Genomic DNA, 24176 nt, shown 5'->3' on the forward strand with positions numbered 1-24176 from the left:
TTTATGCAGGCTGTAACAGGCGGGCGAGCGACACTTCTTGTTACATTCGCTGCAGAATACAGGGTTATTTTTCTCGTAACACTGCGTGGATTCACAAATTTTACAATATGACGGACAATTATGGGAGGCGTGGTTATTGTACCCCTCAAAGCAAAACTTACATACATATTTCACTCCCAAAAATCTCTTTAAATCGGTGATTCCGTAAAAATGATTATTAAACAGAAAAACGAAAAGAGTTTTCTGCAGCGCCGGTATTCCTGTCTGGAATTTTGTCAGCTTTCTCTCCCCTTCCGCTCTGAAAAACACCACAATTTTACAACCCAGAACGTTTTCAAATTTTCCCACCTGCTCTAAAGATACCGGCGTAGCAGCCGATAATCCGACGCTAATTTGTAACGCCAGCCCGCGCTGCTCCGCCTCGTGCGTAGTCAGATGAGGATTCAATAACTGAACGAGGTTTATCGCGAAACATAAACTGTTGTCAGGATTATACACGATATTAAGGCATTTGGATTTTTTCCTCAGAACCTCGTGATGGAGGAGGTCATCTATTCTGCGCTTCCCCGCGCCGTTCTGGTTGCGGATGACTTGGACCACTAATTCCAGAGACTCGTCAGATAAAACGTTGGAATTCGATTGTATCAATCATTCTAGCAGATTCTCGAAGCCCGTCACATCGCCCGCGTCGTTATATGAGCTGATCAAAGTGGCCTCGTTGTAGACTGAGTCCCCACGAATCTCCATTTGGATAAAGTCCCCGGCCCTGGCGTGTGTTAAAGCCTTTTTGACCGAGTTCTGAAGAGTCCCTACGACGTTACGATAAAATTCCGCGTAGTCGGGAATTTCGTCGACGCGCTGGAAATTTAGAGGCTGCCTGATTTCGATATTGTTAAAAGCAGGTCTCCTGATGACGTTAGCAGCCCCACCACCCGTCATGGGAGAGTGTCGGCTGGACCCCGGTCGTGCATCATCCCCGCCTTCCATCAAAACAGAGATCGCCGCGTTTATCGGGGTTAAACGAGCTCTGTTTAAAATCTCTTCTCCGTGCACATTGCGCGGGGAGGGACTTCTTAAAGGTGAAAAAAACGCGCGTGTCGTTAGGCATTTGATTTAATTCATCCACCGTGGATTGGACGTGAGGATTAACTTCACATGCGAGGAGGTTTACGGTGTTATTTAGAGGAGTCAGACACACCTGGTTCAATGCCGCGGGACCGGACTCGTCTGGAGGTGGGGTGTGCGGGGGGCCAGGGGGCTCTTCAGTATCAGACTGGACCGTCGAATTTATAGCGTTAATCGCAGAAATGATGTAGGGGATTAATTTCTTCCGATTCTCGTTCAGCCGCCAAATTGTTAAGAGCATCATTTAGCGGTGTTAAACGAACACGGCTTAAAAGTCTCTCTCCGGACTCGATGTTATTTCGAGGCGGTGAATTTAACGCCTCGGGTAATGGACCAGCTGTTCCAGGAGCGCTCCCCCCTGAGTCAATTATTGAAGCGTTTAAATCCAATACACGTCCGAAGTTATTTTCCCGACCTGAATTCTCTCCTTCCATCTTTTAAAAGCCGTACCAGGATGAATCTACCTCAAGAAAATCAATTAATATACCTCTTCAAAATCAATTAATATACCTCTTCAAAATGAATTCTCCCGTTCCATCGGAATAAGAAAAAAAAAAAACAGAATACACATTTTCAAAAAAGTTGCGAGATGAGGTTAATCCCAGCTCAGAATATCTTCGAGCCTTGCGTCTCGGTGGAAAATAGACGGTCTTCCTCCACCGCGTGCTGAAAAAAAGAGAATCGTTAGTTATTAAATATTTCAAAATAAATAAATACATAAACTCCGACTCCTTACCGTGTAAATCCGTGGATCGTTTTACGGTTCTCTGCCGCTGACCCACTTCTCCACGGGCTGTAACAGAAAAAAATCGGGTTATTCCAGAGTTTTGACCGTGATTTAATTTCGGTCGCTGTACTTACTTCTGCATGGTGAAGTCGGGGCTTCCAGCCTTCGAACTTCTTCAGGGGGCTCTGACTTGATTTCTAGAATTAACATAAATAAATAAATAAAAAGCAGCACCCTCGCAAGCAGATATTCTGTAATATTTCAAATATATTACCGAGGCCGGGTCCGAACGCACTCTGGACCGTCTGCGTGGTTTTGTCTAAAAAAGACACAATTTCAGACGGCGTGCATCATTTAAAAACAGTCATTTCTATCAAAAAAGATTACTTAAATCACTTACCCTGAAAGCTGATGCGGTTTTCGCACTCTGCTCGAAGACAAGAAAACTTAATTAAACAACATGGTTTTTCAGGATTTTATTTTATTTTTTTTTTTTTTTTGCAAATTAATTCTATTTTATACCCATCGCGGGGTCCAGGCGCCTTCACTCTTCACCGGTCGTAGTGGAAATGAGCGGTGACTCCTTCCCACGGACGTGACTGAGAAGAAACTTTGTTTTTTCCGGCTTCATCACCTCGGGCGGCATCTCCGATCAGCGGGTGTCCCGCAACCCCTGATCGATCGGGTAATATCTTAAAAGAAACTGCATCTGGCGTGACTGAGAAGGGACTTTGTTTTTCCGTCTTCAAACAAGCCCAGCGAACGACCTCGTCATCAGGAAATCGGATGTAATAAAACATTCAAGCTTCAACCAAAGATTCAAGCTTCTCTACTATGTTATAAAAGACCATCCGGCGTGACACCCCCGCTGCGCACACACACACACACACACACACACACACCTCTGAAACACACAGCTAGCGTCTGCAACAGGTATTACAGCCGTGGGGTCATGTTTCCGTGAGGAGCTCTATGCGTGGGTATTTGACCGTCTTGCTGCAAGACAGCTGTTGCAGCCGAGAGACGGTTATTTTTAACCCTTCTTTAATTTAAGAATTAAAAAACAGAAAAGGAAACGCATTAATTTAAGAATTAAAAAAATATTAAAGGCGTATTAAAATATTCGTGTTTAATCACTAAATTGAAGAAAACCTCCCATAATTATGCATAAGATACGGTATTTTTTATTCCTTCTTTAATTGAGGCATTAAAAACCATAAAAGGACGCGCTTTAATTTAAGAATTAAAAATATTAAAGGGGTATTAAATAATAGACACTGATTTATGTTTAATTATTTCAGAATTAGTAATTCTTTAATACATTAAAAAGATCTAGGTATTTTTTTAATCGTTCTTTAATTCATGAAATAAAATGACATTAAAATATTAGACCCGGGTGGGAGGGGAGGTAGTGTTTGGAGGCGGCGCTTGGGGCGGGGTTAGGGGAGGAGCTTGGGGGTGGGGCTAGGGGAGGAGTCAGGGGCGGGGCTTGGAGGCGGGACTAGGGGTAGGGGTTAGAGGCGGGACATAGTGACGTAATCGATTCTGATTGGCTGTGATGTCATAAGGGGCGGGATTAGGGGCGGGGCTAAGTGATGTAGTCGATTCTGATTGGCTGACAGGGCCATTAATCACTTTTTGACAATGTCTCTCAGTTTTCTCTCTCACCAAGGGAAATTCTATTTATTACTTTGGTTTGTGACTTTGAGCGCACTTTGTGCTATTTTCCCAGAGCGATACTCGGGCCACGTCGCTCTGCCTGAAGGACACCGGAGACTATTTTATGTTGGACCGCGTAGTGTGATTCCATTATGTTGGTTTAAACAAATTAGTCGGTATTTTGGGAGTCATGTTCACGTTCATGTTCTATTTTTGTGTTTAATTTCCTTGCAAAAGGTAAGGGTGGCCTAGCCCTTCCACATCTTAAAAGTTATTTTTGGGCTGTTCAGCTAAAAGCTGTGGTCACATGGTGTAAATCAGATACTGACACAAGATGGGTTCAGTTAGAGCAGAGTTCAGTTTCAGATAGGCCAATATCAGCGCTCTTATTTATGGAGAGAAAACAATGGAAGAAACTTAAAATTCTGAATGAATGGATCACATTTACTTCAGGTGTGTGGGAGAAAGTTTGGAAACAATTTAAATTACCCTTAGTTTTGTCTAGAGCTTTAGAAATAACAAATACAGCAGATTTTTTGCCTGCGAGACAAGATGGTGGCTTTAGTAAATGGGCAGACAGAGGACTAAAAGTGACAGGTCAACTGTTTTCAGGAACAACCCTTAAATCATTCTCCCAGATATCAATCAATCAATCAATTTTTTTATATAGCGCCAAATCACAACAGTTGCCCCAAGGCGCTCCAGATACAACGAGAATTCAATATTCCAAGTAATCTTTTCAGATTCTTTCAAATACGTCATTATCTTAAGAAGCACAAAGAATTTGAACAAATCAAAGCCCACCCAACAGATTTTGAACAATTTTGGATAGAGGTTGTATAAGACAAAAAAAATACAGAAGAAAATAATACAAGTTTTATACAAACTCATACGTATTGAGCTAGACAACAGTACATTAGATATGAACAATAAATGGGAATTGGAGCTCAACACTATAATAGAGGATACAGACTGGGAGAAATCATGGGAAGATTGGCACAAATGTTTAAGCAGTCCAAACTGGAGAGAATTCAGATGGAAATTAAGATTTAGATTTTTTTAAGACACCTACTGTTTTGGCCAGCTTTAACAACAACACCAGTGCCCTCTGCTGGCGAAAGGGTGGACAAACTGGTGATTTCTCACATTTTTTGGGAGTGTCCAATGCTAATTGTTTATTGGGAACAGGTGACTAAAGAAATAAAGATTTTGGATCTTAATACACCAGTTAATATTTCACTGGTTATGTTGCTTGGTACAACACCTGGTGTTTTGGATAAGGACAAAACATACATGCTAAGAGCGCTTGTGTTAATAGCACATAAAATCATCACCATTAACTGGCTCAAACCATTTCCACCGACACTGGAACAATGGACTCAAAGACTGGGATCTGTGAACTGTATGGAAGACATCACTTCAATACTAAGACTTAAGAGAGAGACATACTTAAGGAAATGGTCATCTGTAATCACCTACTTTGAGATTTTGGGAATTTAGAGTGCACCAATGCCTATTTATTCTCTTTTTTTTTTTTTTTTTTTTTTGCTATTTCTCTCCCTTTTTTTTAAAACCATGTCTATAATAACAAATGGCAAGTGTAATTCAGTTTTTGTGAGTGTGTCACTATCTGTCAAGGAATTGTTTTAATAAAAGTAAAAAAAAAAACAGTCAGCTATTATGTTATTGATTGCAGAATATTCAGCCAATTCCTCAGAGAGTGTCTTTAGTCCAGTCAGGGCTCTGGTTCCAGAACCGTCAGGTGCAGTATTGTTTTGGGATAAATACACAGCAGTCTGTGGCCAAACATGTGGCATACACCCCCCACCCCACCCTTTTGGCTATGAAGAAATCCAAAGCCAATCTGTTTTGGTGATCCATCAGTGTAACTTCTAGTTCATTTAGTCCAGTCACAGTGTCTTCAATCTTGGCACATTGAAATGGATATAATTAAATCTATCTACATTTTTTGGTTATCATGTACCCCAACAGACGGTTGACTCAATCCAATTTCAATACCTTAAATTATACTCACCACGAGGAACACAACAGGAATGAAGCACAGAGATTTCAAGGTAATTAATTAACCTAAATTTCTTCAGCACATACAAATGAGTAATAGACATAATCCAAAAATATTAATACAGGTTCAGTAGACTTAATCTTCCATACTGTAAAGAGATGATATTTGGGTTTAATAACTTCTTTTGAAGTCGACTAGAGTTCAGCATAATTCAATATTTCCAAATGTTTACTCCTTTTACAGTGATATATATATATATATATATATATATATATATATATATATGTGTGTGATGAAGTAGCACTTCATCACATGAATTGTGTAAAGTAAATAATTGTATAGCACTTGGAATTGCTGATTTGCATTTGGGTTCATATTTTGTATTTTAAAGTTGGTATAAATGATTCTTGATTGGGAATTGGAGCATTTAGTAAAATGGGGTTTTGTCTTTCAGATCCTGTGAAGGAGAATATTGAGACTTCAGGGTCAGATGGGGGTAAATGAGTAGGATGAAGTTGATTGAAAAGGTCTCTTTACTTACCTGTCTGGTGCCCTCTCCAGGGAGTTCAGGCAAAACTTTTCTTATAAGCCTGGATCCCATTTAAAGGTTTTGGGAGAGGCCATCAGATGGGGATGGGGGGGGGAAATTGGTAGTTGGAGGTTTAGGTGTTGAAAAATGTTTTAGCATTTGTGTAGAGGGTTTTAGGTGTGTGTGTGTGTGTGTGTGTGGGTGTGTGAAGTTTAAAGGTAGTTTTAAAATGTTTGTATTTATGATAAAGGAGAAACATTTGCAATGGAGGAGGTGGTTCAGTCCAATCAGGAGCAGAGGATAAAAAGTGGTGCCAGCTGGCTCATTTTGGGTGCGGCTGTTGATGGAGGCTGAGCTACTCCTTGGAATTGCTTTGAGTACTGGGCTCCTGTTGATATTGAAGAATAAAAAGAGATAAAAAAAAGACGGTTTCTGCTTGGTCATCACTGTTTCCAGCCGCTCACAGGTCGTCGATGTCAGAAGTGGGGGCTACGCAACAGTGAAGGTACGATGACCAGAGGCTCAAAGAAACCAGGCCAAGAAGGCGAACCTGATGAGGGAGGTGCTACCTCGGCTGATCAAGGAGCCATGGCGGCACCTATCCCTGAAGGGAAATTGGAGGAGCTGACAGACTTGGTGAAATCTCTGCTGAAGACACAAGCAGCCAGAGACCAGAAAATGGAAAAGGAGTTGTCACGTCAAGGAGCAAAGATGGAAAGGGATGCAGCACCAATTTCAGCAAATTCAGCAGCATGTTAATTTGCTTGAAGAGGACAGACCTGACCCTTCTATAGTTCGGCCCCGCACAGTTGCAAGTGATGGTGATGATGTATCAGATGGAGGAGTCAGTCAGGTAGGCCGTGTTTTCAGGCCTCAGAATGAACCTAGGCTACTGCCTTTAACAGCAGATGATGATATTGAACATTTTCTTGTGACATTTGAGAGAATGGCCCAGGTGTCGGTGGCCCAGAGAGGAATGGGCTATCCGGTTGATACCTCTGTTGACAGGTAAAGCACGCATGGCCTACATTCTTATGGATGTTTCAGATACTGAGGACTATGATAAAGTGAAAGAGGCAATCTTAGCTAAATATGAAATAACTGCTGATACTTACCGGCGTCGTTTCCGGTCATTGAAGATTGAGCAAGGAGAGACACCACGTGAGCTTTATGTACGATTGAAAGAGATGTTTTTAAAATGGATCAAACCCGAAAAATTAACTGTCAAAGATATGTGAGCAGATAATCTTGCAGCAGTTCTTAAGGATGGTCCATCCGGAGTTGGAGATTTGGATTCGTGAGCATGATCCAAAAACAGCAGAAGAAGTGGCTCGCCTTGCAGAAGTCTTCACATCAGCCAGGAGGGGGAATAAGAGTGCTAATTTTGGCTGGGAGACTTACCAGGCTTATCGCAGTAAGTCTATTGGGGGTGATTATGGCGCTGGTCAACATCAGGTTTGAAATTTTTCAAGCAGTAGGCAGCCCATTGCTCAGCCCTCTAATTATGTTAAAAATTCATCTTTTAAGTCTTCTAAGCAGGATGTAAGATGTTACTACTGTAATGGTTTGGGCCACATTCAGCACTTTTGTCCAGCTCTTAAGGCTAAGCCTTCACTTTGTTCAGTCCCCAGGTCTAGTACTGTAGAGACTGTGGAACAGAAAGGTTGCATTGTACCAGTTTTAGTGAACGGTCAGCGGAGGGAAGCTTTACTGGATACAGGATATTTTCAGACGTTAGTAAATGCTAGTCTGATTGTGGGAGAAAAGTTGAGTCAGGGGGGAACAAGAATTAGTTGTTCATGGAGATGAGCATAATTACCCCACGGCTGAGGTATATTTAACTGTGGGGGGTCAAACTTATCTTTTGCCTGTTGCGGTGGTACCTACTCTGCCATATTCAGTGATATTGGGTAATGATATCCCAACTCTTTTAGACCTTATCTATCAGTTTGAGGGTAAGCAGTCTGATCTGTTAGTTGGTGAAGGAGAGTCTGGGGGTCTAGAAGAAGAATCTTCAGATTCACCAGGCCCATCAGTGACTGGAGAGTGTTTCATAGAACTTGTAAACTCTTGCCATGTAGTAACGAGAGCACAAAGTGCAAAAGGAGGGTTAAATGAGTTGCCTTTTTTTGGAGAGGACTTTGAAGTTCAGCCAGCGAAGGCCCGTAAGTCGAAGGCGCAGAGAAGGAAGGACAAATTTAAAGGCTCTCAGGGGAAAGGAATTGAAATTCCTAAACCAATTGATTTGTTTGATTTTGATATTCCTGCAGATGTAGGTACACTGCAGAAAGATGACCCCACACTTAAGCCATGGTTGGCTAAAGTAACTGAGAATGAAGGGGTCCAACAGGGCCAGATAAGTTGCCTGGAGGATGTTGTTTATGTGAAAAAAGGGGGTATCTTGTACCAGAGAAAGGACAAGGGTGAAGCTTTGGTTCTCCCATTACAGTTCAGGCATAAGGTTATGGAACTTGGTCATTCAGTTCCATGGGCAGGACACTTGGCCTTCCATAAGACTTTAAGCAGGATTAGTAGAAGATTTGTTTGGCCAGGGATGTATACTGAGATTTCTAAATTCTGCAGTTCTTGCGAGAAATGTCAGTTGACTTCAGGAAAAGGAGTTGTACGTGCCCAATTAGAATCGATGGCAATTATTGAAACACCTTTTGAAAGGATAGGGATGGATATTGTGGGTCCCTTACAAAAGAGTTCCTCGGGGAATCGTTTCATATTGGTTATATGTGATTACGCTACGAGATACCCAGAAGCCTTTCCCCTCAGGTCAGTTAAGGCGAAGCATATTGCAAACTGTCTCCTACAGCTTTTTTCTCGAGTAGGAATAGTGAGAGAAATCTTGACAGATTGTGGGACAAATTTTTTGTCCAAACTTTTGCAGAAAGTGTACAAACTATTACGGGTTAAAGGAATTAAGACCACGCCTTATCACCCCCAAATGGACGGGTTGGTGGAGAGATACAATCAGACCCTTAAAAACATGCTGCGCAAGTTTCTCTACCACAGGTACAGATTGGGATCAATGGCTGCCCTATCTTTTATTTGCCTACCGGGAAGTGCCGCAGGCATCAACTGGGTTCTCCCCCTTTGAATTGCTTTATGGGCGCCAGATTAGGGGCCCTTTGGATCTCCTTAAGGACTATTGGGAGGATCCTAAGCCAGAAGGGGAGAATGTGGTGGCGTATGTGGTAAAGATGAGGGAGAGACTGGAGGAGATGGCTGCATTGGCACATGATAATATGAGAGCAGCCCAACGTCATCAAAAGTCCTGGTATGACCAGAAGGCAAGAGACAGTTTTTACTCCAGGCCAGAAAGTGTTGTTGCTCCCAACCAGTGAGAATAAGTTGCTAGTAAAATGGCAGGGACCTTATGAAATCATCAGACGAGTGGGTAAAGTCACATATGAACTGTATATGCCTGATAAACTCAAGAAGCATCAGAAATTTCATTTGAATTTATTGAAAGAATTCCAGAGTCGTGAAGAACCTATTCAGCAGCACTTATTGGTTCGGGTAGTTCAGGATGAAGAGGTATCTGAGAAGTTCTTTCCAACTTGCACTGTAGATTCTGGGTCAGTTGACCTGTCACATCTGTCTACCAAAAAGCAGGAAGCCATTCAACCACTTTTGGATCCAGAACTCTTTCAGGAGAGTCCAGGGTTCACGTCGCTTGTACAGCACAAGATACGGATTAAGGAAGATGCCCCGGTAAGACAGAGGAGTTACCGGATACCAGAGAGATTGGTGCCAGTGCTCCGTAAGGAGATTCAGTTGATGTTGGAAATGGGGATTATTGAGGTCTCATGCAGTGAATGGTGTAGTCCGATTGTTCTGGTGCCAAAGAAGGATGGCTCGCTAAGGTTTTGTATAGACTTCAGATATTTGAATGCTATTTCCAACTTTGATCCATATCCAATGCCCAGGGTGGATGATCTGCTGGAAAGAGTGGGCAGAGCCAACTATATCACCACATTGGACCTGAGCAAAGGATATTGGCAGGTGGCTCTGGCACCAGAGATAAAGGAACTGACAGCCTTTAAGACACCTTTTGGTATGTATGTTTAAAGTCATGCCTTTTGGCCTTCAGGGGGCGCCGGCAACATTTCAACGGCTAATGGATTTTGTTTTGAGGATGTCAGACTTTTCTGCAGCATATTTGGATGATGTGGTGGTGTACAGTCAGTCATGGGAAGATCATGTGGTTCACCTTCAGGAAGTACTGAAGCACATTAAAGCAGCAGGGCTGACTGTTAATCCTCACAAATGCACTGTGGCTCAGAGAGAAGTTGAGTACCTTGGTTTTGTGATTGGCTTTGGAAAGATAAAGCCTCAGGTGGGGAAGATGGAGGCTATTCAATCCTTTCCAGTGCCTACTATGAAAAGGAAGATGAGAGGCTTTATTGGAATGGTGGGATGGTATAGGAAGTTCATCCCGCAGTTTGCAGATAGAGCGGCAGTGTTGAATGACCTTACAAAGGCCTCTGCCCCCACTAAGGTCATTTGGACAGAGGAATGTGATAGGGCATTTAAAGACCTTAAGGAAGCGGTCTGCTCTCAACCAGTTTTGCATAGTCCAGATTTCAACAAGCAGTTTATTTTGCAGACTGATGCATCTGGAGTGGGTCTTGGAGCAGTCTTCTCCAGGAGATGGAGGGGGAGAGGAGACCGGTGGTGTTCGAGTCGGACGTTATTGGAGAGAGAGGGAAGGTACTCCACTATTGAAAGGGAGTGTTTGGCTATGAAGTGGGCCATTGAATCCCTTCGTTACTATCTACTCGGACGGCACTTCATTTTGGAGACAGATCATGGTGCTCTCCAGTGGCTGAAACGTATGAGGGATGCCAATACACGCATTGCAGGATGGTATCTTTCCTTGCAACCATATGAATTTACTGTTCAGTACAGACCAGGAAGGTCAAATGTGGTGGCTGACTGTTTATCCCGGGTGTCTGAGACCTAAGGTATTGGGTTTTCTGGGAGAAGGGGAAGGAAATGTGATGAAGTAGCACTTCAACACATGAATTGTGTAAAGTAAATAATTGTATAGCACTTGGAATTGCTGATTTGCATTTTGGTTCATATTTTGTATTTTAAAGTTGGTATAAATGATTCTTGATTGGGAATTGGAGCATTTAGTAAAATGGGGTTTTGTCTTTCAGATCCTGTGAAGGAGAATATTGAGACTTCAGGGTCAGATGGGGGTAAATGAGTAGGATGAAGTTGATTGAAAAGGTCTCTTTACTTACCTGTCTGGTGCCCTCTCCAGGGAGTTCAGGCAAAACTTTTCTTATAAGCCTGGATCCCATTTAAAGGTTTTGGGAGAGGCCATCAGATGGGGATGGGGGGGGGGAGGAATTGGTAGTTGGAGGTTTAGGTGTTGAAAAATGTTTTAGCATTTGTGTAGAGGGTTTTAGGTGTGTGTGTGTGAAGTTTAAAGGTAGTTTAAAATGTTTGTATTTATGATAAAGGAGAAATATTTGCAATGGAGGAGGTGGTTCAGTCCAATCAGGAGCAGAGGATAAAAAGTGATGCCAGCTGGCTCATTTTGGGTGCGGCTGTTGATGGAGGCTGAGCTACTCCTTGGAATTGCTTTGAGTACTGGGCTCCTGTTGATATTGAAGAATAAAAAGAGATAAAAAAAAGACGGTTTCTGCTTGGTCATCACTGTTTCCAGCCGCTCACAGGTCGTCGATGTCACTATATATATATATATATATATATATATATATATATATATATATATATATATATATATATATATATATATATATATATATATATATATATATATATATATATATATATATATATATGAGTAGTAGTTCAGTCTTTGCTTTACCAAATAATAATGATGTTCCTCTCAAGCTGTAACTGGAGTCCTTTATTTTCAACAGATGTGGAACATGTTGGAATAGGAGTGTGTTTTTTTTGCTTTGAATTCTAATATAATCAACTCATGAATTTCAGAATGTTTCAACAAATAAATTGTGGGTTAGTTGGCACATGGTAAGGTTTATTCCTGACCATTCCTATGACTTTATTTTGCAATAACAATATTGAATTAGTGTTTGTTTTACACGCGTTTCCCCCAGTGGTGGGCACAGTTCTGCTAACTACTAATTATCGAAGTTAATGTAATTATCGGATTAGCTTTTCAGATAACTTTGAAAACTGTTAGCAGACCAATTATCTTCTGCTAAATTTTGGTCCAATAAATTTTTTTTTTGTTGTTTTTTGCAGGCTTAGTAAATAAAGCTTTAACAGCTACAAACATTTGTGAAGTCTGAAATCAAAGATTAAATGTTTTGGTTCTATCCTCTGCAGTCGGAGGACAGCTGGTCCCAGAAGAGAGAAAGTGAGAGGGGGAAAAAAAAACCCAGACCGTTTCTCTTGACATCATACTAACTTGCCTGCAATATCACTCGTGTCATCCAGAGGCATACAGTTTTAACTTATGGTTAAAATTTATTTAAAAAAGTTATTTAAATTAACATCACGTCTGAAGTTTTGTTTTACTGATATGAAGTGATAATTTGAGTCAAACCATTGTATGAATGTCTATAGTTTCTTCTCCACCATATCCAAAAGCTGTCCCAAAAGATCCCCACATGTTAGCCTTCAAATATTCTGAGTTTATTAATATGAACACACTATCTGTTATGTACAAGGTCTGTGATAAAACTAACGTACCTTTTTATTTTTTTCAAAAACTATATGCATTTGAATCACATGCAATTACATCAGACAAGCTTGAACCCTCGTGGGCATGCAAGAGTTTTTTCACGCCTGTCAGTTACGTCATTCGCCTGTGGGCAGGCTTTGAGTGAGTGGTCTACCCTCCCATCGGAATCTTTGTCTGACAACTTCCTGAGAGACTGGCGCTTTGCTTGATCAAATAGCTATCAAACCATGTGCCAACCCCTGATACCATGCTTCTGTAATTTATTTAATAGTGAAGTGCCGCCTATGGTATGAAATGCTTTTCTGTAAATTAAAAAAAAATCTAATTATCCCTACTGCATATTGCTTTTTTCCAATTACATTTATTTGTTCAACAGTCCATTAACACTAATAAGGTGGATAGAATTTTCCTGAATCCCTACGACTGTTCATAAAGTATTTGGTGTTTAGCCCTGAAACCATTTACCCCTTTACAAAAGTTAAACTGTGATAACAGTGAGATCAGTCTGTAGTTTGAAAGACATGTTTGACCCCAGATTTGAACAGCAATATCACTTGAAGCTATTTTCATTTTTGAAGCAAACTTCCCAATCATTAGTCAGACTACAGATATAAGTTAAGGGTTAAACAACAGAGTCACTAATACTCCTTATCAAAAACCTCTCCATCCCAGGGGCCCGTTCCATGAAGCAAGCTCACAAGTGGCTCTTAATGTGAAACTCCCGACTTGAATAAGCCTAACAAATGAGATGAAGCTAAAGTGGTTCCATAAAGGCCGAGCCACATTCACGCAATCAAACTAAGTCAGGACAGGTTCAGCCAGGTGCACGTCATTCACAGGCAGTGCATGAGGTCGAACACAGATCAACTGGACTATTAGAGAAAAAATGACTCATAACCATCCCAAAGACGTATCATTATCTTTGGCTGCTTTCAGTGATGCCTGTATTTGGTTAGACTCTTTCTCTCCGATTGTTCTGTCTGAGTTATTTTCATTTGTTACTTCATCCAAACCATCAACATGTTTATTAGACCCCATTCCTACCAGGCTGCTCAAGGAAGCCCTACCATTATTTAATGCTTCGATCTTAAATATGATCAATCTATCTTTGTTAGTTGGCTATGTACCACAGGCTTTTAAGGTGGCAGTAATTAAACCATTACTTAAAAAGCCATCACTTGACCCAGCTATCTTAGCTAATTATAGGCCAATCTCCAACCTTCCTTTTCTCTCAAAAATTCTTGAAAGGGTAGTTGTAAAACAGCTAACTGATCATCTGCAGAGGAATGGTCTATTTGAAGAGTTTCAGTCAGGTTTTAGAATTCATCATAGTACAGAAACAGCATTAGTGAAGGTTACAAATGATCTTCTTATGGCCTCGGACAGTGGACTCATCTCTGTGCTTGTTCTGTTAGACCTCAGTGCTGCTTTTGATACTGTTGACCATAAAATTTTATTACAGAGATTAGAGCATGTCATAGGTATTAAAGGCACTGCGCTGCGGTGGTTTGAATCATATTTGTCTAATAGATTACAATTTGTTCATGTAAATGGGGAATCTTCTTTACAGACTAAGGTTAATTATGGAGTTCCACAAGGTTCTGTGCTAGGACCAATTTTATTCACTTTATACATGCTTCCCTTAGGCAGTATTATTAGACGGTATTGCTTAAATTTTCATTGTTACGCAGATGATACCCAGCTTTATCTATCCATGAAGCCAGAGGACACACACCAATTAGTTAAACTGCAGGATTGTCTTAGACATAAAGACATGGATGACCTCTAATTTCCTGCTTTTAAACTCAGATAAAACTGAAGTTATTGTACTTGGCCCCACAAATCTTAGAAACATGGTGTCTAACCAGATCCTTACTCTGGATGGCATTACCCTGACCTCTAGTAATACTGTGAGAAATCTTGGAGTCATTTTTGATCAGGATATGTCCTTCAATGTGCATATTAAGCAAATATGTAGGACTGCTTTTTTGCATTTGCGCAATATCTCTAAAATTAGAAAGGTCTTGTCTCAGAGTGATGCTGAAAAACTAATTCATGCATTTATTTCCTCTAGGCTGGACTATTGTAATTCATTATCAGGTTGTCCTAAACATTCCCTGAAAAGCCTTCAGTTAATTCAAAATGCTGCAGCTAGAGTACTGACGGGGACTAGGAGAGAGCATATTTCACCCATATTGGCCTCTCTTCATTGGCTCCCTGTTAATTCCAGAATAGAATTTAAAATTCTTCTTCTTACTTATAAGGTTTTGAATAATCAGGTCCCATCTTATCTTAGGGACCTCATAGTACCATATCACCCCAATAGAGCGCTTCGCTCTCAGACTGCAGGCTTACTTGTAGTTCCTAGGGTTTGTAAGAGTAGAATGGGAGGCAGAGCCTTCAGCTTTCAGGCTCCTCTCCTGTGGAACCAGCTCCCAATTCAGATCAGGGAGACAGACACCCTCTCTACTTTTAAGATTAGGCTTAAAACTTTCCTTTTTGCTAAGGCTTATAGTTGGGGCTGGATCAGGTGACCCTGAACCATCCCTTAGTTATGCTGCTATAGACGTAGACTGCTGGGGGGTTCCCATGATGCACTGAGTGTTTCTTTCTCTTTTTGCTCTGTATGCACCACTCTGCATTTAATCATTAGTGATCGATCTCTGCTCCCCTCCACAGCATGTCTTTTTCCTGGTTCTCTCCCTCAGCCCCAACCAGTCCCAGCAGAAGACTGCCCCTCCCTGAGCCTGGTTCTGCTGGAGGTTTCTTCTTGTTAAAAGGAAGTTTTTCCTTCCCACTGTCGCCAAGTGCTTGCTCACAGGGGGTCGTTTTGACCGTTGGGGTTTTACATAATTATTGTATGGCTTTTGCCTTAAAATATAAAGCGCCTTGGGGCAACTGTTTGTTGTGATTTGGGGCTATATAAATAAAATTGATTTGATTTGATCTTATTGCTCCAATAACCTCAGATAAAATTCCTTGTATGTGCAAATTTACTTGGCAATGAATTTTATTTTGATTCAAACTCAACTCAGACTAAGCCTGAAAGTTAGCCTGGTATCGACCAGAATAGTTCAGAAGTATAAAGGTGCACTGACACGAGCATGTTTTTGATTAACACAATAGCACAAATGTCGTCGTGACGATCCCACCCGCTGTGTTCACAGCTGGACATTGTTCTTTGTTCTACCGGCTGCCACGTGTTCTGTGCTAGACGCTGCATATATAAAATAATTATTTTGTGGCAGATTGATCATTTTTTTTCTGCAAATTGGCCATTGAAAATGGCTCTAATCACTTCCTGAATCACAGAGGAGGCTGCAGGCGGAGCTGTTCGCACGCGCCTAACTACAGAAAGCATTTGGAGCTGTCTATAAAGGTAATTGTCATGTTTACATTGTCATGGCTCGATAAAACAGTTGTGCGTTCTTTCCTTCTTGTGTGCAGCTGTTAAAATATGTTTATAACAGATTTAACTTCTTGTTATAATTGTTCAGACTCTGATGTGATCTGCTGATGTCACCATTCGCTCTGTTCACTTCTTTAATCCACTTGAGCTGCACATCGTGTTGGAGATCAGATCGCGCCACACAGCACGACATTTGTGCGTGAAAGATTTTTTGAACATTTCAAAATTCTCTGTGCACAATAGCTGGCGCCCCTCTGACGTCCCATCCTGTCTGGACCCCTTAAAGACGACTTTACTCTCCAGCACGACACAGTACAACACAGGTCGTGCTGTTGTGTGAATCAAAGGCATGCTGGTGTCAGGGGGCCTTAAGTTACTACGGTAACTCAGGGAGACTTGATGTTAGTGAGATTGATGGAATGGAACCCTCACTTAGAAAGTTGCAACTTGTCAAAATAAGCGGGGATTTGGCTTAATCACGTTGGCTGGAATACCCCTCATGTCCCACCAAATAATGAAGGATGAATAATGAGCCACGCAGCATGTGGTTATGTTTTTGCTGTGAGAGGGTTTCTTCACCTATGGTGGGAGAATGGTGGCTCTTAGAGGCAGAATATTCAGTTAACGAGGCTCCTCTCTGAGCGTGGTGCTAATTTCAAGATGTTCAAAATTTAGCAATGAGGTACTACGAGGATTTTAGAGGCGTGTGTGGTGCTTACGAGGCTGCTAAAAGCCCGTTATCCGTGCGCCTGGCAGCTACGCAGGACCTGAGTGGCTGTTTTTGGAGCGGCTTCCCTCTTTTCCACCTGCTCTGTGCGCTGGACGCTGTATATAAAATAATTCTTTTGTAGCAGATTAATCATTTTCTGCCAAACCTTGGATGCTAAAAGGACCTCTAATCACTTCTAGAATCACAGAGGAGTGTTTCATCTGGATGCTTTGTTCGTCTCTTTCCTGCTCCATGTGAAAACAAGTGTGGGACGGGCTGAGAGGAGGACCAAATGTGCGTTTGTGCACTGATGATGTCATGCTGCACGGCACTGCGTGGCTCATACGAGCTATTTGAGGCTTTAATGACCGGTTGGTCGTGCACGTGATTTCTTCACAGACGGCTTCCCTGATGAAATAAAAAATTAGCACATTAACAAAAAATACACAATTATTCACAAAAATACCAGTTACAGATGTGTATGAAGAATCTAATTCCCTGTGAGGGATCTCTGTAATTAGTTTCAAGAGAAATGTCCAAAATCTGAAAGAAAGAAGGAGAGAGAGAGAGAAAACAGTGTTTCCCTTAATTGGTGTTAACTGAAAACAACAGACATCCGCGGGACATTTGTCCAAGTCGTCAGTGATAAAACTGAATCCTCGTTACAGTCTTTCCTCATAAAAAGCTGTTTGTCTGTCACAGTGAATTAGTCGGCAAAAATAATTATCCATCCATCCATCCATTTTCTTCCGCTTTATCCAGAGTCGGGTCGCGTGGGCAGCAGCTCAAGCAAAGCCGCCCGGACCTCCTGATCCACACACACCTCCTCCAAGCCAGCCGAGAGATGTAGTCTCTCCAGCGTGTCCTGGGTCTTTCCCGGGGCCTCCTCCCAGTGGGACGTGCCCGGAACACCTCTCCAGCGAGGCGTCCAGGGGGCATCCGGAAAAGTTGCTCGAGCCAGCTCAACTGACTCCTTTCGACATGGAGGAGCAGCGGCTCGACTCCGAGCTCCTCCTGAGTGGCCGAGCTCCTCACCCTATCTCTAAGGGAGCGCCCCCAGCCACCCTGCGGAGGAAACTCATCTTGGCCGCTTGTACTCGCGAAAATAATTAACTTATTAAAATTTATTATTATTATTACACACAGTCATGGTCAGCATGAGAATGGAGCAAATCCCATATGTTGGGTTTTAATTGTGGAACTTCAGCACAGAGGCCTGACCGTCTGCACGGACAATTACAGAGACACCGTATGTTTTAATTCTCATGCTTTTTAACTGTCCTACGGGCTCCCTAAAAAACCCGCTGACTACCCATTCCCAGTCCTAGCTTCCCCACAGGACTGTAATGGGTCACCGTGACAACACAGGAATTATCCTGCAGCCGCCACTGTTGGCCAACGAGTTTTACACAAATCAGTAAATGTCTCTGGAATACCCTTCAGGATTCACTAATCAACAAATTTCCTTGGAACACCATTAAGGAAAAACTAAAACTACTTGATTTTCCCTGGCACACCGTCGGGCTCCATAAAAATCACAACAAGACAAACAGCTTGTGCAATAATCTGCTTCACATGAAAACTCAGTGTTTAGAATTTAAATTAAAATCAAATCAGTGTTTTGACTAAGTTACCGGACAGAATTCAGTTTATTTCTTTCCCAAACAAGAGAAATTTGGAAATAGTCAACATGTAGAAATTCTGTATTTTGATCCAAAGGGTTTTCTGCTCACCTTTGATTTGAGGCCTCAGTTGTTTGGAAAAAAATATAGTCCTCCGTCCTTGATGTTCCCTAAGTCAAGTGTCGGGATCAGACCAGCGGGTTCCGGCACCAAACTGATTGACCCTGAGTTCTTTGGGTCTGACCTGAATCAACGAGACTCTGTTATTCATTTCATGTGAATTTAATCAAAGCAGATCTGATAAAGACGTGTGTGCTGACATGATCAAAAAATGCCACGTCATGTTTAGTCCATGTGTCTAACTGGGTCAGACTTTAAAGATGTAACAGCCTTGTGTTTGTGGAAGTGCAGCCTGCTGTTTACATCTTTTCACAAGATCATGAAAACCGCTGAGCAAGATACAAGATACACTTTTGGTGCAGACAAATGATCCTCACAAGAGCACAGAAACTCACTGTGCAGATATCAAGAACATATTGATCCAAACGTGCCCCCACGTAACCCCCAGCAGAAACACAGCAACCTATGAACATGAGTTTAGAGAGTCTGAAATCAATAACATTATATGCCATATGTATTTCTAAGTAATTAATTATCAGCATCTCCACTATTCAGTCCACACAAACACTGAAGCTCCGCCTCACTCCAACTCAAACCAGCCAATCAAAACCCACCAGCTGGTCCACAGTGACTCTCCTGATCTCAGTCAGATGTTATTACTGACAGCAGAAACACATGAACCCGGTGCAACATCTCACATTAATGCAACACAGTGAGAATGAGCACATTTCCTCCCTCTGGTTTCCCTCCTCTTCATGTGGCCTTACTGAAGTGGACACTCATGGACTCAGGAGTGGACAGACGTCTTATGGACCGTGACCTGGCTTAGCAGCGAGCCATACCCCTGGACCCTTGAATCTTGTCACCCTTGTTGTCTGTTGGCTCAAACAATATGACCCACAGATGTTCAGCTGGTCATATTTCTAAGTGGTCCACTTGAGGTCGTTCCACCTGCAGCATTTATCTGCTCTGCTTCAGGTTTCTTCCTCAGAAGTTTTTCTTACCGCCGTTGTCTACGTTCTTGCTCGGGGGGTTGTCATGGTGGGTCTCGACGGGTCAGGGCTGTTTTGGCAGCAACACGAGGACCTACACGGCGTTTGGACAGTGACACCGTGTTCGTATTCTTGTGTCTGTAACCACGTCAGTAGTGTAGAAAAGAAACAATCAAGATGTTCTTGTAGCTTTAATTCAAGGGTCTTACCCAGACGTATTAACCCCTGAGACACTGGACCCAAAGGCTTCTGCTGCTGTGACTTTAAATGGGTTTTCTCTCTTGGGGTCTGTCTTTGTTTGTCATGTGATTTTAAATTTGATTTCAGATCTTATCTTCACTGATTCAGTCCATTATTGATTGTACTCCTTGTGCTGCATTCACAGACCGTCAGCAAATACAACTCTCAGTACCACAAGCTCTTCCAGGCAGTTGCTAAAGAGGAGATCCTGATGAAAGGTACAGCCTGACTTGGAGGTCAAAGGTCACTGACTGACAGAACACATCTACACCTCAGTTATCTGCCAATCATCTGCCTGAGGGTCTTGCTAACTCTTTATCAGAGTTTGGACTCCAGGGCCTGTAGCAACTCAAAGTCCTCTCAGAGAGCTCCTAAAACTTCATCTAAAATTACCTGACAAGGAATCTTAGACTGACAGTGATCCAGCAGGTGTCTGTAAGCAAGTCTGAGCAAGGAGGGGACAGAAACTCCACCCTAATTCGAGGTATGATGCAGTCCTATAACAGCTGTGATTGGTTGTCACAGAAAGGGGAGGAGAAATATAAAAAACAAACATGCTGCACCCTGCTAGTCATGAATGGACAGAAAAATCACATAAACTGAACTGCATTAAGACATGAAATCATGACAATAACTTTGTTATGATGATGATATTAAAAATGTGTGAGTTTATTTAGTAAGTTAATTGTAAGTGCATAGTATAATTTTAAATACGTTAAAAAATACATGCAGGACACAAGAAAGTGAAAACACTTAATTCCATTCTGGTCCATTTAAAAATCAAATGTCAAAATAGAAGTAATATTAAATTAACAATAATAATAATACTACTGATGATAATAAAAATAATAATATTAACAGTGTGTATATAATAAGAACCTAAACAATTTATTATAAATACATTAAGACAGTAAATTAACATAAAATAATGATGTAGATGGAGCTGGTAGTGTGTTACTGACTCACTGTCATCATACATACAGAGAATGTCTCTGCTTCCTCTCTGTCTTCTCTGTTTAAGACACTCTTAGGCTTCTTAAAAGTCCTCCTCCCTCCTTTTACCAGTTTGGCGCCTTAGGAGCTCTCTTAAGGCCTAAGGTGCTTTTGTGAACAACTTTCATCTTACCGAGAGAAATGAAGCTGCTTCGTGGATACGGATCCTGATGTTCATGAATTCAGTATTCTCTGAAAGAGAACCTGTAGAACCCCAAAGAAAGAATGATGCTGAAAAAGGGGAGGTGATGGTCGAGTGGTTAAACTGTTGGGCTTGAGTCCAGAGGATCCTCGGTTCAAATCCCAGCCTGACCAGAGAGTCACTAAGAGCCCTTGGGCAAGGTCCTTAATCCCCTAGTTGCTCCTGGTGTGTAGTGAGCGCCTTGTATGGCAGCAGCCTGACATCAGGGTGAATGTGAGGCACTATTGTAAAGCGCTTTGAGTGTCTGATGCAGATGGAAATGTGCTATATAAATGGCATCCATTTAAAAAGACGAGTGACACCGTCTCTGTCCGTGCTGTTCTTCTTCTGCAGTTTATTCGTGTGCTTTGCTGCGGGACATCCTGCTGCAGGGACGACTCTACATCTCCAGGAACTGGCTGTGTTTCTATGCAAACCTGTTTGGTAAAGACATCAAGGTTGGTCGAGAAGCTGTCAGTCCATCTGAGGGGAAGTTAAGATAAACCAAAAAAAGGCAGATTTAAGCTCCGCCTTGATGTGCTGTCAAGTGGCTGCAGCGACTTAACGCCGGCTGCTCTCTGATCTTGATTTATCAGCGTAACACGGTGCCTTATTTAAATGTGAAAACTGGGGTCAGGGATGAGGCACAGAGGGAGGGAGCAGCACCGGGAGCCAGCCAGGGAGCTGCAGTGCTGGCGGTGGCTCCTGTGTGCAAGTGTGTGTGTGTGTACATGCAGCTGCACCTGCACTTGCGCGCCTGTTCAAGTGTCTCCCTGCTTGTTTCAACATCTACATAACACCACACATTATGCCTTATGATGTCATATAGGAAATACTGTATGTCACTGGCTGCATGGCAGAGGTTTTGAAGAAGCCTGAATGTGCATGTTAAGGTGCTCTGCACACCTTACAGTCACAGATGTATTTCATTATGACAGCTTTACTTTTTCGTTCAAATTTGTGTGGTGTCCAGTTTGTCTGTGCTGTCCTTCCATCTTTTAATACACTTTGGGCTGAAATGTGTTGTGATTTAGATAAAAAGAACGTGACCCTTGGGAGAACTTGGCCCGGGCTAAAAACCTGGCCCAGGACAGGGCGGGGATAAAGCAGCCAGTGTTATGGTAAAGGGTGGGGGTTGGTGTAGGGTCAGCATTGAGTGAAAGGATTAGCGGTTAGGGTTAGTGTTAAGGGTTGGAGGTTAGGGTTAGAAGTAAGGGTTAGGGTTAGCAGTAAGGGTTAGGGTTAGTGTTAAGGGTTGGGGATTATGGTTAGTGGTAAGGGTTAGTGGTAAGGGTTGGGGTTAGGGTTTAAGGGTTAGGGTTAGTGGTAAGGGTTGGGGATTATGGTTAGTGGTAAGGGTTAGTGGTAAGGGTTGGGGTTAGGGTTTAAGGGTTAGGGTTAGTGGTAAGGGTTGGGGGATTTGGGTTAGTGGTAAGGGTTAGGGTTAGTTTTAAGGGTTGGGGGATTTGGGTTAGGGTTAGTTTTAAGGGTTAGGGTTAGTGGTAAGGGTTGGGGTTAGGGGTTAAGGGTCAGAGTTAGTGGTAAGGGTTAGGGTTAGTTTTAAGGGTTATGGTTAGCAGTAAGGTTTAGGGTTAGTGTTAAGGGTTGTGGTTAGGGATTAAGGATTAGGGTTAGTTTTAAGGGTTAGGGTTAGTAGTAAGGGTTGGGGTTAGTGTTAGGGATTAAGGATTAGGGTTAGTTTTAAGGGTTAGGGTTAGTTTTAAGGGTTAGGGTTAGTAGTAAGGGTTGGGGTTAAGTGTTAGGGTTAGTTTTAAGGGTTAGGGTTAGTTTTAAGGGTTAGGGTTAGGGGTTAAGGGTTAGGGTTAGTGGTAAGGGTTAAGGGTTAGGGTTAGTGGTAAGGGTTAGGGTTATTTTTAAGGGTTATGGTTAGTAGTAAGGTTTAGGGTTAGTGTTAAGGGTTGTGGTTAGGAATTAAGGATTAGGGTTAGTTTTAAGGGTTAGGGTTAGTAGTAAGGGTTGGGGTTAGGGATTAAGGATTAGGGTTAGTGGTAAGGGTTAGGGTTAGTGGTAAGGGTTAGGGTTAGTGGTAAGGGTTAGGGTTAGGGTTAGTGGTAAGGTTTAGGGTTAGTGGTAAGGGTTAAGGGTTGGGTTAGTTGTAAGGGTTAACAATGTCAGACTTAACTAAAGCACTCCCTCTGCTGAATCACCTCTAAATTATTTACACATTATTCACTTTGTGTGTTTTTAGGAATCCGCTATCTTAGCGCAGCTATTAGCTCTTAGCTGGTTTAGCATGGCGGCTTCTCCTGTCTCTCCCACACTTTTCTGCTCTGGGTGTGAAATGTTTAGTTATTCCTCGGCCTCCTTTAGCTGTAACGGTACTTGTAATAAGTGTAGCTTGTTCGTAGCTTTGGAGGCCAGGCTGGGCGAATTGGAGACTCGGCTCCGCACCTTGGAAAATCCTACAGCTAGCCAGGCCCCTGTAGTTGGTGCGGACCAAGGTAGCTTAGCCGCCATTAGCTGTCCCCCAGCAGATCCTGAGCAGCCAGGAAAGCAGGCTGGCTGGGTGACTGTGAGGAGGAAGCGTAGTCCTAAACAGAAGCCCCCTGTACACCACCAACCCGTTCACATCTCTAACCGTTGTTCCCCACACTGGGACACACCCGCCGAGGATCAAACTCTGGTTATTGGCGACTCTGTTTTGAGAAATGTGAAGTTAGCGACACCAGCAACCATAGTCAATTGTCTTCTGGGGGCCAGAGCAGGTGACATTGAAGGAAATTTGAAACTGCTGGCTAAGGCTAAGCGTAAATTTGGTAAGACTGTAATTCATATCGGCAGTAATGACACCCGGTTATGCCAATTGGAGGTCACTAAAGTTAATATTGAATCGGTGTGTAACTTTGCAAAAACAATGTCAGACTCTGTAGTTTTCTCTGGGCCCCTCCCCAATCGGACCGGGAGTGACATGTTTAGCCGCATGTTCTCCCTGAATTGCTGGCTGTCTGAGTGGTGTCCAAAAAATGAGGTGGACTTCATAGATAATTGGCAAAGCTTCTGGGGAAAACCTGGTCTTGTTAGGAGAGACGGCATCCATCCCACTTTGGATGGAGCAGCTCTCATTTCTAGAAATCTGGCCAATTTTCTTAAATCCTCCAAACCGTGACTATCCAGGGTTGGGACCAGGAA

The 24176-nt window shown here is 42.4% G+C and overlaps 1 protein-coding gene across 2 annotated transcripts in view; it reads left to right on the forward strand.

Moving 5' to 3' along the window:
* LOC117515209 (GRAM domain-containing protein 2A) overlaps window positions 1-24176 on the forward strand; it is a 143099-nt gene that overhangs the window by 83234 nt on the left and 35689 nt on the right. For both annotated transcript variants that reach the window (XM_034175684.1, XM_034175685.1), the window contains exons 4-5: window positions 19998-20070; window positions 21381-21484. In XM_034175684.1, the coding sequence (XP_034031575.1) occupies window positions 19998-20070; window positions 21381-21484 (177 nt within the window). The remainder of the gene's footprint in view (window positions 1-19997; window positions 20071-21380; window positions 21485-24176) is intronic.

Source organism: Thalassophryne amazonica, chromosome 8, assembly GCF_902500255.1.
Source record: "Thalassophryne amazonica chromosome 8, fThaAma1.1, whole genome shotgun sequence".
NCBI classification, from domain to species: Eukaryota; Metazoa; Chordata; class Actinopteri; order Batrachoidiformes; family Batrachoididae; genus Thalassophryne; species Thalassophryne amazonica.